At 38.6% G+C, this 11,551-nt stretch overlaps 1 protein-coding gene across 4 annotated transcripts; it reads right to left on the reverse strand.

Moving 5' to 3' along the window:
- Positions 1–522: 522 nt before the first annotated feature.
- Positions 523–11,482, reverse strand: LOC144001654 (RING finger protein 122-like). Of its 4 annotated transcripts, none has more exons than XR_013278537.1 (10): positions 11,127–11,482; positions 9,281–9,320; positions 9,069–9,195; positions 6,129–6,285; positions 5,640–5,682; positions 5,502–5,543; positions 4,479–4,561; positions 2,158–2,909; positions 1,148–1,848; positions 523–622 (listed from the first exon to the last, which is right to left on the reverse strand). XR_013278537.1 is itself a non-coding variant. In XM_077496153.1 (7 exons), exons 2-7 carry the CDS (start codon positions 9,187–9,189, stop codon positions 2,789–2,791), a joined length of 567 nt encoding a protein of 188 aa, XP_077352279.1. In that variant the 5' UTR covers positions 9,190–9,195; positions 9,281–11,482; the 3' UTR covers positions 1,934–2,788. The 4 variants fall into 4 exon arrangements, 1 of the variants encoding a protein (XP_077352279.1); XR_013278538.1 differs by having other exon boundaries at positions 11,088–11,482; XR_013278539.1 differs by lacking the exons at positions 9,069–9,195; positions 9,281–9,320; positions 11,127–11,482 and adding an exon at positions 7,203–8,150.
- Positions 11,483–11,551: the final 69 nt, after the last annotated feature.

Raw genomic sequence — 11,551 nt, forward strand, 5'->3', positions numbered from 1 at the left:
CGAAAAAATGTTTCACAATGCAACTTTTGCAAACTACGGAATGACAAAAAAAAAAGAAAAAAAAAAAGAGTTAAGTTAGACAAAGACGCGATTGTGAACTCTCATTAAACTAGATGGGTTAGCATGTGATTTTCAGCAATTTAGCTTACATCAAACAATCATAGCAGAATCTGGCAACATAGCATACGTGAGTACGGATTCTCTTGAACTAATTGTTAGAGAACAATGACTTTTATTGGAAGGGATGTTTTTGTATTAAATGCATTTACAACAAATTGGAATATTACCAAGCAGTCTGATTGGAACAGGGCTGTAAAGCACAGTCGATCTAATACAGTTGCACAGTTGAAACATCATCAGGCTAACAACAATCACAGAAAAGTAACAACCAATCATCACATATGTAAGCAAATGTTCGGGTTACATAGGACTGCTCATATGTACTAGAAGCCCACCAACAACTTCTGAGCAATTGTTGTCCTCTAACCATAATTTTGAATGCAGACTTTTGAATCTACTTACATGTGTGTAAGCACTCGGTGATGGTGGTGGCATCAATGAGCAAGCCACAACATAGGCCACATCGGATGTAAGGGTAGAACTGATTGAGGGAGAGCTTGGGCTGTGGATAGTAAGATGAAAACAAATAAAACATAACTTGATGTAGAAACATCAAATCAAATACTACACGTCATCAGTGAAGAAACTAGGACTGTCGATGTCAAGTTTCTCAACCATGATCTTTGGTGTGGCTCCAATGTATCCATCATTTGAATCTGGTATGAAGGTAAAATCAATATTTCCCCCATGAATGCATGACTCGGTTCCTCGATTGACCAATCAGAGCCGTTCACGGCAAAATAGCGCCAGCCGGAAAGTTGCCGGTCACGACAAAATATCCACAGCCAAAAAGGTAACTTTCGAAAGACAAAATGGAGCATCTACTGTTAGGTTAAGTATATATGCATCAAATAACGCTGAACATGAAAGAAATAGTCGCCATTTATAGCAATTTTGCACAAACTTTTAAAGTACTAAATTCACTTTTAAACTACGATTTACACAGACGTGAATGTAAGTGTGGCAATGGTTGTTCAAGGTAGATAACTCAAATCAGTAAGTGCTATCATGAGTGTTGAATAGTTACCTCGTCTTCCAAGTCGCTGCCCAAAAACCCATGTCTGGTCATACCACATGGAGGCGCTGACATTCCCCAAATCGGCGAACCACGTTGGCAAAATAGTAACAATGCCGAGTTTGTGTATTTAAAGTACGTAAAGTGGAAAAATAGTCGAAAACGCTTTAAACACTGTTTAGCTTTCTGATCAAATTGCACAGTACGCCAACTAGTAGCCGGCTAGCTTTACCGTGCTACTGGAGAGTAAAGTCATCCAAACGTTGTCATTTGTACGTGCAACTTAGCAGTTGATAGCAAATCGTCTCAAAAGTCTGCGGATTGTGCGCCTCGGTCGCTATTCGTCGGGTCCGTGGAAGAAAACAAAAAAAGTCCCGTAGTCAGTAAATCAACACGTGTACTTCCTATTTTGACTCGTGTTCGCAGTTTTGCGTGCGACACAGCGAGTAGAGAGTACCACTTCCGGTCAGTTTTCACAATAAAATGAGACATTTGTATTTATATTTATATTTTATGAATGGCTAAAGCAGCTGTTTAAGAGGGCGGGTCCTGTAAATGAGCAAGTGCACCAGCCCACGTTTCGCACGTGCATCCCCCACATGCTGTTTGCTTGGCCAATGGCGATTGGCGAGTAAAGGCTATCAGAATCCGAATCTGTGCAAGCAGCCGAATTTGCAGAGTTGTACCTTGTCCAAAGTCCAAACATGGAAAACCTGTGGAGATTCAAAACCACACATAGTTGCATATACATAAACAACTAGAACTGACACCCAAAATCAGCACAAGAAGTGCAACATATAGATTTCAATACTTGTATTGATAAAAAAAAAATCATCCATTAACATTATTTCCATTTGCAGCATGAATGTATAGAAGATACATACATTATCGTACATACATACAATTCATTCAGTTCAGAAGTCCACTGACTAACATGAGATTGAATGTGAATGGCTCAGACAGATCCTAACCGTCCAACGTCGTAATATTTTTAAAGTACATAAATATGTGGGTGAACACACTTTTTCATCCACATTAACTTCAGTTCATCATAGAGGTCCAACAGTCTGTTCATCCATCCGTCCATTCTCTGTACCGCTTTTCCTCACCAGGATCATGGCCAAACTGGAGATGATCCCAGATAACTTCAGACGAAAGTCGGGGTACACCCTCAGCTCGCCAGACAATTGCAGATCATAGATGTCAGTTTTTCCAATATACATTGACGTATTATACAATTATGCCACCTAGCCGTGAGCTAGGAGTGCATGTTACTGTACATTTACTTTTGTGCCTCACAAATTCAAGAAACAAATGACTGCACAAATGTGTGACGTACGTGACTTGAATGCGACTGTGGCATAGGTGTTTAAGAAAAGCACATCAGGCTGTGAGAGTATTGCTCTCTTCATTATATGTGCTTGACAGAAAAATGCCACCATTTCTCTAAAAGTTTGAAGAAAGTGACGTACTTTTTTTTTTACTCATATTTATAAACAGTTATTACACATTCGAAGAAGTCCTTCTGCCATAACATTTCTCTTATAAAAATGTTACTGTACTACAGTCTGTTGATGTTTTGAAAACAAAAAACAAAAAAACAAGTGTCAATCTACTTGCGTTGGCAGGTTATACACATATTTGCGGTCCCTCTCAGACCTCCATGAGACCCTGTGGCGGCTCGGCATCTTGTGAAGGCCCTGGCTGCCGGCGGCATATTGGCTTGTTGCACATAGGGCAGACACTACGGATCTCTAACCATTTCAGTAGACACCTGAGAAAAACAGATGACAAATCAAGTGTTAATCTATATTATGTCATTTAAAGGATATTGAAATAGTATAAAATGAACTGTTTTAGATATTTTACAAATTCAAAATGATGAAACCTAAACCACCAGCGATTAATGGATGCATACTTTCTTCAGGTACGCCAACTTCCTTGCTCTCCATTATCCAAACCTGATTCCTCGTCTTGTTGTTTACCTCACAATCTCACAGACCGCAATGATATTGTCCCACATTGTAACATTGGAAAAGGGCCACCTAAAACGCTGAACTCGCGTTCGGTCTGACCTCAGCTTGAAAGCAGTGCCATGATCCAGTCATGTGATCGGGATGGCGTATTCAGTGCATAAACAATGGTTGCCTTCGTTCATTTGAATGAGAGTTTGCCAACATGATGGACAAGCAAAATGCCCAGAAATACTGTGCCAATTCAAAATCGACATAATCTTCAGCATGTCAGGTTTCAAGTCCTTCCTTAACTCATTCACTGCCATTGACGGAAAAAGACGTCAAATGATGCATTTTTTGCTGGTTTGGCAAATGAATGTGTTAATAAATAACTAAAAAAAAATAAATCAAATTGGCCCTTTCAGCTTTCTATTTTTCTGTTTGTGGCCCTCAGAGGAAAAAGTTTGGAAACCCCTGCTGTACATTATATCAACAATTTATAATTGTTTCATTGATTTTTACCATGTTTAAACAATGGCAGTGAATGAGTTAAGGGCGTAGCGTCTCCTAATGTAGGGGTAGCACAACAAAATGTAGCTGGCTGAGCAGGTAAAAGTTGGCCGGATGTTTTACTCCCAGATTAGGGACTAGGCCTTCACGATATATCGTTTGAACATCGCGATTGTGATGTGCGCATGCGCGATAGCCACATCGCAAGACGTGCGATGTTTTTATTTTTTTGTAGAGCAAGCAAACGTTTGTTTTGCTTCATAAAAGGTAGTAAGCTACCTCTCATGCTCCCCCCCTCCATTCTGCTAATCAGTCACCGGCGCTGCCCCCCCAACCCCTCAGAAAACGAATGTGAAAGTAAATATGATGGAATATAAATTAAAGACGACAAACTGAAAAGCTGACATACATACATAAGGCGCACTGGATTATAAGGCACACTGTCGATTTTTGAGAAATTAAATGACAAAGCATAAGGTTTATGACAATTTAAATATTAAGATTTTTTAAAAGTTACGTTTTGAATGCTATACTACATCACAAGGCAAAATAAGATTATAGAATGAATCATGTGCTTGTTCAAACATGCAAAGAAGTGCCACCATCAGGTATGTGCTCATATTTGTCTTCAGAGCGCTCAAACAAAATGGCCAAGCTTTTACTCTCTGCTTGAGAAATTGAAGACAAACATCCACCCTCCGCTACAGTAAAATTTATACTGTCACTTCTACAGGTCAGTTTCGTGAGGTTTTTTTTTTTTTTTTTTTTTTTTTTTGCATGTCGTTCGTTAAGGTGCTTTGAGGACCCTTTTGAAGCTGGATTTGCAAAAGAAGTACTTCTTCATTTGTGTGTTGAAGCTTAGCAATTATAGGACTTACTTCTTATGAAAAGCATGGGAACACGGGCACACTCCTAGCTCATCCCGGCTGCGAAACTCTTCTAAACACACCGCACATGTTTGCTGAAGAGGAAAAAAAATAAATGATCAAATCAAACATGACTTTCCTTATTAAATAGCATCATATTTGGTATACATTTTATCTCAGTAATCATAACATTAAGCAGGCTGTGAGTAGTACAAATATGTTACACACATTTGGTCATATTGCGGTTAAGATACAGTGGGACATTCAAGAAAAATAAGCTTCCAAAGTTAAAAACACACGAAGGTTAAACAGTCTCCTCACACAAGCTGTCAGCAAATCTCATGAAACTTCAGCTCACTGAGCAGCAAAAGGATTCACTGTGTGTTGTGCTACTTTGTAACGCCACCCACGGTGCACCAGTGATGGCAAAGCAGCACAATGTGATGATAAAGACTCACCAATCAAAGAACAAAAATTTATTGCAACATACGAACAAACCTGGCTGCTGAGTTCAATATGAGCAACACAGTGCACGCTAAAGTATTTTTATCCAGCAAATGCTAACACAAATAGCATGTAGCCAAAAGCATAATGAGAAATGAGTAGTATGAAAATAACCTGAAAAGCTTACAAGTAACATTGTACATGTGTAGTGTTGAAAATATGTATATTTTCTATTTCACAACCATGTTGAGTATGAATTTCTTTGACAAGCTGCTTGGCATCATGTACCACAACTTGCTTATTTAGTGTAGCAATACCTATAAAATGCCACAGGGTGACACTAACAGTCTAAACAACACAATCTTGATACTCTCCATTCTCACGGTTGAGTTGTAGTTTTATTTTTATTCATATATCAGGAAAAATGTTAACTTGGTAGGCAACAAGCACCAAAGAATGGATTGTCTTTGACTGTACTAGGGTAGGAAGGGTGAGAGGGGGCACATTTTTCTAGCTTATGCTGCTAAGTTTTGCTGTGAATATGACCTTGTGGATTTAAGATGACACCCTTTCACGCCATACTGAACTTACCCCAAGAAGGCTCAGTTTCTTCCCTGCTCCTTTTAGAACAACCTGTTGGCAAGCAGTACTGTCAAAATGCATTCTTTATACAGTAATAATGATATATATAGTGAGGTTTAGTGCTAGATTTCTATTACAGTATGTTACCTCATTATAGCCATAATGTTCTCTTGCACCTTGTCGCCTAAGTCTGTCAAACACAATGACATTTTTAATGCAATTATGTGGAAATTCATAGCCATGAAAATGACATAACACAAACTGCGGATGCATATCGGCCATTATCCAAGCATGTCTAGTCATGCCTCATGAATCAGAAGTGATAGTCCCTCAACAAGTCTTGGAATTCACACAATGGCCAATTCATGTCAGGGCCTGTCCATCCAAGCTCACTATAGTGACACCTTTCAGAATTGCCCTTCAAATCATGGTCAGAACAGATGTTAGAATTGAATGTTTGGTGTTAAGATATTTTTAGGTTCAGAGCGCAAATAAACTTCGTCTTCTCATACTGGTGGCCAGAGTGAAAAACATTATATAATAAAGCAGTTTTTTCCAAATGTTTGGCTGGGAGAAAACACATTTTGACAAGGACTGTCAGATACCAATTGCAAGTTCTTTGTGAGTGCTGCCTACCTGAACAGGTAGCAGCAGAAAATGAGGCTAAGCATTAGGATAAAAAGACCGATGCCCAGAATAATGATGTAGATATTGAGTGGTAAATAGAAGAGCTCTTTGGACGTCATCTTGCAGGAGGGGTCAGAGTTCTGCAATGCGAGGTCACACCGACACCCTGAAAAGATGACGAAAAAGTACAGTAAATATTAAAATAAAATTAATTTATGCACACAGCAAAAAAATTAAAAAAAAAAGCACTACAGACTACTCATAAAAAGTCTGTTGCGGGACATGAATTGAAATATATTTCTATTCAAAATATTCTGCTCAAGAGACAAAACACTTGCTAGATGACCATTTGAAAACGTGGCAAATACGTACTGTTATTAAACTGTAAGTGAAGGAGAATTCATGTCACCGTTCTTTTACTTTAGTTTTTAATTCGACTTATGTGCATTACATTTGTTGGTGTTTCTCGCACTATGCTGCAATGTTTGAATTGAATTATTTACATTCTCATTCAGTCTCAATTGTTGAAGTCTTTTCTACATATCTTCCACAATGTTGATGCTACTCAACAGTAAAATGTCAAGGTCATTAAATTGATTTACAGTATCTATTATGTGAAGGATATCTGTTGAAAACTGCAATTTTTCCAAAAATGAATGTCATAATTCTCACCTGATTCAGGGTAAGGAAGTTTCAAGGGCAAATAACTACATTTTACTTTCAAAACTCTCCCAGATTATATTTTCATCAGGCCTTTGCAGTTCTGCATTTATTCACTGAGTATGGGCATATTTTCAAAAGTATCCAAGGACAAAGGACAGCTCACGACGAATAATATGCTACAAAACTTCCATGCATTATGTCCTATATCCAATTATAAGTTAGAACCATATTGATACCTCGTCCTGCTTATTTTCTTGTACATGCTTCAAAATTAATATCTTAAGCTTCTCTCCTAGATGTTGAACAATAATCCCTGAAAGTTTAAAGGTTAGTTGCATTTTATTTAAAACACTGAGTCAGTCAAACAGGTTGGAACAAAGTAATGACTACTGAACGATGTTCAATTAGAAAATAACTCACCGTTGCACCACTGGAAAGGTTGCATCAAATTTTATAGATGTACAGATGTTGAAAGTCTGAAAATTCTTTGCACAGGTCAACCACTGTAATCTCTCAAAGGATGGCTTTCACAATTTGATGACAGTACTTCCACTTCCCAGGGTATCTCCACAATATAAGAGATGCACAATGAGTTGAAGAATTCTTGTAGTCCAGAGGCAACCAGTTTCTCAAGAGGTCACCATCGGAGTCACAAACTGCTTATTTGTACTCCAATTAGTCTGCCAGTGATGATTCACCCAAAAATGCTGCACAAACATCCTCCTTAATTCTCATGGGATGGTTAAATCTCCTGCGTCACATTAACAAAGAGTCTTGCAGGTTGACACGTGGGAAAATTATGCTAATATCTGAATGCAAAAAAAATAAATAAAAAAAAATCTTCAATTCCCATGCAGCACTGTCTTCGAAGCATTAGTGAGTATACCTGCGTTGTGCTTCGTCTCCCACTCAAAACATTGTCACGAGGCTCTTTCCCTCCCCTTCTCTCTGCTCCGCTTTTACTGTCTCCTCTCCTGTTTTAGCTATCCACGTCGCTTTCTTCCACGCTGACTGTGAAAACCTGCCGTGGCCAATTATGGATACAAAGGGAAAGGACCTGGATGACAGCAACACAGCCAGCCAAGCAAGCAACCTCGGTGTTCTTGTGGAAAGCAGCTCTTCATCTCTTCACCTGCATTCCTGCTGTGAAGGCACAACACAAAGGATGACACAACAAAATTCTTGAAAGGCAGGCTTCCGTCCTTCGTTTTCCTCTCCCACTTCTGTCGAACCTCACCCTCCTCGTCTCTCTTTTTTACTTCATGTCCATGGAGCGCTCAGTTTGTAAACAGATCCATGCTCATGTGATTCGCTCTCTGCATCACGGCTCTGCTTTCACTGCCCCCTCCCTCCTTCCTCCTTCCTGCTCCCCCTTCTCTCTCTCTCTCTCTCTCTCTGGGCTTTCCCTTCCCTCCCCCACTTCACTTCCTCCTCCTTCCTTCGCAGCTGCAAGCTATTATTGAACAACATTGAAGAAGACAGATGTGGGAGCAGAACATGATCTAATGATTGCTTTAAATATGCATACTCATTCATCAAATCGGTAAACAATTGGGAAATGGCAATGGTCATCATAGGACTATAACTTTACGTAAAGGTAGGCCAACTAGTTGGGTATCAGCTGCTTTCAGTATATTCCAAGAAGAAGAAGAAGAAGAAGAAAAAAATCAAGGCTAATTTAGAGGTGTTTTAATTTATTCTTTTGTGCGTGACAAATCAAATGATCACTTCTGTTCAAAAATATAATCTCATATGTGTAACTTTGTGGAGACAGCTTAATTAAATCATAGATTTGAGAGATGTACATTTGTTACAAAAAGGGAACAGAATAAAGCAAACAGAATAAAGTTAAACAATTCAAATCATTGCGAAAGGTGCCAATTTGGACACAACTACTGTAGAATGTATGTATAAACAGATTGTTTACAAAATTAGTGTAATATTTTAAAATCACATTTTTGTTGATGTGCAATTTTGGCTTTTTTCCCATCTGTTTTTCTTTTCTTTTCTTTTTCTTTTTTTTTTTTTACTCTGAGTTTAGGACTGGGTCTTATTGCGAGGCTGTGGTGGAAAGTTGCATAATAACAAATGTAGCAAGCACACGTCAAATTTCAGGGAAATGAGAAATGTTGGCAACTTGACATATTCCAGAAGTCTTGAGCCAAACTAAATAACTTGTATTTCTTTTTTTGTTATTTTTTTTTTTATCAGACTACTTGGTTTATGAAGTTGTATTTTTTTTTTTTTTTTTTTTTTTGCAAATGGCATGTGCCCTTGCCCTTGTACCTGGAGAAGACCCACGCAGGCACGGGGAAAACATGCAACTCCACCCAGGAAGGCCGGATCCTGGACTCGAACCCGAGTCCTGAGAACTGGGAGGCGGACGTGCTGACCAGTCATCTAACATGCCACCCTAATTTCAGAAATGCTTTATTAATGGTGTCTACAATTATTATGTTTAACAAGCCTACAGAAATTTTAAGCTTCAATGAACCTACCCATGCATGATTTTGGAATGTTGGAGGAAGCCGGAGTAGCCTAGAAGAAAAGAAAAAGGAGAAGAAGAATGAAATCCATGCAAGCACACAGGGAAAACATGCAAACTCTACAGTACACAGTTAAGGCAGCAGCCGAGGTTTAAACTCAACTCAAGTGCGAGACAGATATGCTAGTGCTACTCCATCGCGTGGCAGATCATAATGTGTCTCATTTTATTACACTAATTTGCGTATCTACTCCTTTTGTCCAGCAGAGGTCAGTCGAGGTTCACTTTTTAGAGCAACAACGTCAAGCACTGAAAAAGCAGAAGATGGCGCTGCTTTTTGTTGATATTTTGGAAGTTGTCTTGTCTGAAAGCATGGACTGGAGTAGTGGGACCAATCACGATCATATTTTCTATTTTACAGCTACAAGTAATGACAAAGGAATATGGATAAAGATAAATCGACAGAAATAAAAGTTAACTATTTCTTTCTTTTGTTTACATTCAGCCCTTGGCTTGCAAGGCAGCACAATATTGTTGTTTCTCAATACGCCATGGTGGTCAAACAAACACAAAGTGTGTCGTAATAATATATGTAAATGAAGTGTCACGCTTCAACCAGACTAAACAAGCTATAACCAGCCTACACCTGACTCTCCTCGCTCTCACCCAAACTTCGCACATGTATGACAATACATTCCTAACCGTTTGCTTTGAAGGGAGCTCAATTTGTAAACAGAAATAAAGTTCGAAGGCAGCTGGGATTGATTGATTTCTACATTTATTGTAGGCTACTTCTATAAATTGATTTACAAAAACAACACTTTGTAATCATTGAATCATAACAAGAATAGCATTGATTTTAGAAACTGTATCTCGATTTACGAGTGAACTTAATCAATCACGTGTTTTTAGTATTATATAAAAATATACACACTTATATGAACAGTGTTGAAGGAATAACATTTCAAGAAATCACAGCCACAAAAATAAATGGCTCAATGTGTACAGGAAGTCACCCACTCACCATGTTAATTCATTAAAAAATAGAAAACTGTTTATTATTAAAATTGTTTAATTTTCCCCTTTTACCCTAACAAATTTATCAATTTGAGTGCAAGTAAGGGTGGATTCAAACAATGTGACAGCATGAAAGGCAAACTTAAATGTACTTAAAAGTGTACACATGGAAAATTGAAATACATTATTGTGAATTATACAGATTCTGATATTTAGGCCAACTGTCTGGTACCTCTACAGCAAAACTAGTTCTGCTGACAGCTCGGTGGAAATGATTCTCTGTTGTGGTAATAGTTAAAACAAATTGTGTAATTAAATGTTAGTCAACAGCTTCACTACAAATGAGTTTGGTCTGTTGGAATCCTATTACTCTTGCAATGCCATAAATCAAACAAAACAAAATAAATGGAAAAACAAAAGGGGGAACACCTGCTCATTTGTATTAATTATAGGCTATGCTTTTACTTGTTCAATCCACTTGACATTAAATCTGGCAGTATTTGGCCTCTGAACAACGAGTTTGACACCTCTGCAATACTACAGTTCAACTAATCCTGATTTCTGCATTATAGTACTCATTATAGTAGGCTACTGTAATCCTACAAATGCACCTGCTATGCTTGACGATGCATTTGTTTGCATGTCTTATGGCAACCACGTTGCCACTGAATTAATGGCAGTGAATATTACAATACATTTTTAGCAAATCATGCATGTGACTATTCCCCAAGCAGAATTACAAATAATGTGACTATAGAGGCTAAATAACGTTATTCTAGAAAACTTCAAGAGACGCTACAAACAAGCATATGGTCGATTGTGGATCACTTAGACATAAAAACCGTTGTTGCTGGGTGAAGTCCGAGACGCCCTTAGAAAAATCCTCCGTGAATGACTTTGTACTAGGTTGTGTACTGTCTCTCCACTCAACACCAAATCCAGTATTTTTCCATCAAGTAGCGCGCTGGACCACGTGACCACAGAGGGTGGGTGAGGGTGGGGGTGCTGTCATGTTTGCATCCTCGTTGACAGCAATGCCCCGAGTATGGCTCTGGACGGGCTAATCCTGCAATGTTCCACTTCATGATCTATTTATGCTGCTACTGATGATCTTTGTATCTAAAGTCCACCTGTCATTTTTCTACCGTTGCCCATTCTGAAAGCAAATTCTCCTCCAGGTCGTTTTTTTGTAACCTCGTGCGTTCGTGATCGTGTAACCACTCCCACTCGTGGCTGGTGGAAAATTACCAGCTTACAAGCAACAGGC

This window comes from Festucalex cinctus, chromosome 14, assembly GCF_051991245.1.
Source record: "Festucalex cinctus isolate MCC-2025b chromosome 14, RoL_Fcin_1.0, whole genome shotgun sequence".
Classification (NCBI taxonomy): Eukaryota; Metazoa; Chordata; class Actinopteri; order Syngnathiformes; family Syngnathidae; genus Festucalex; species Festucalex cinctus.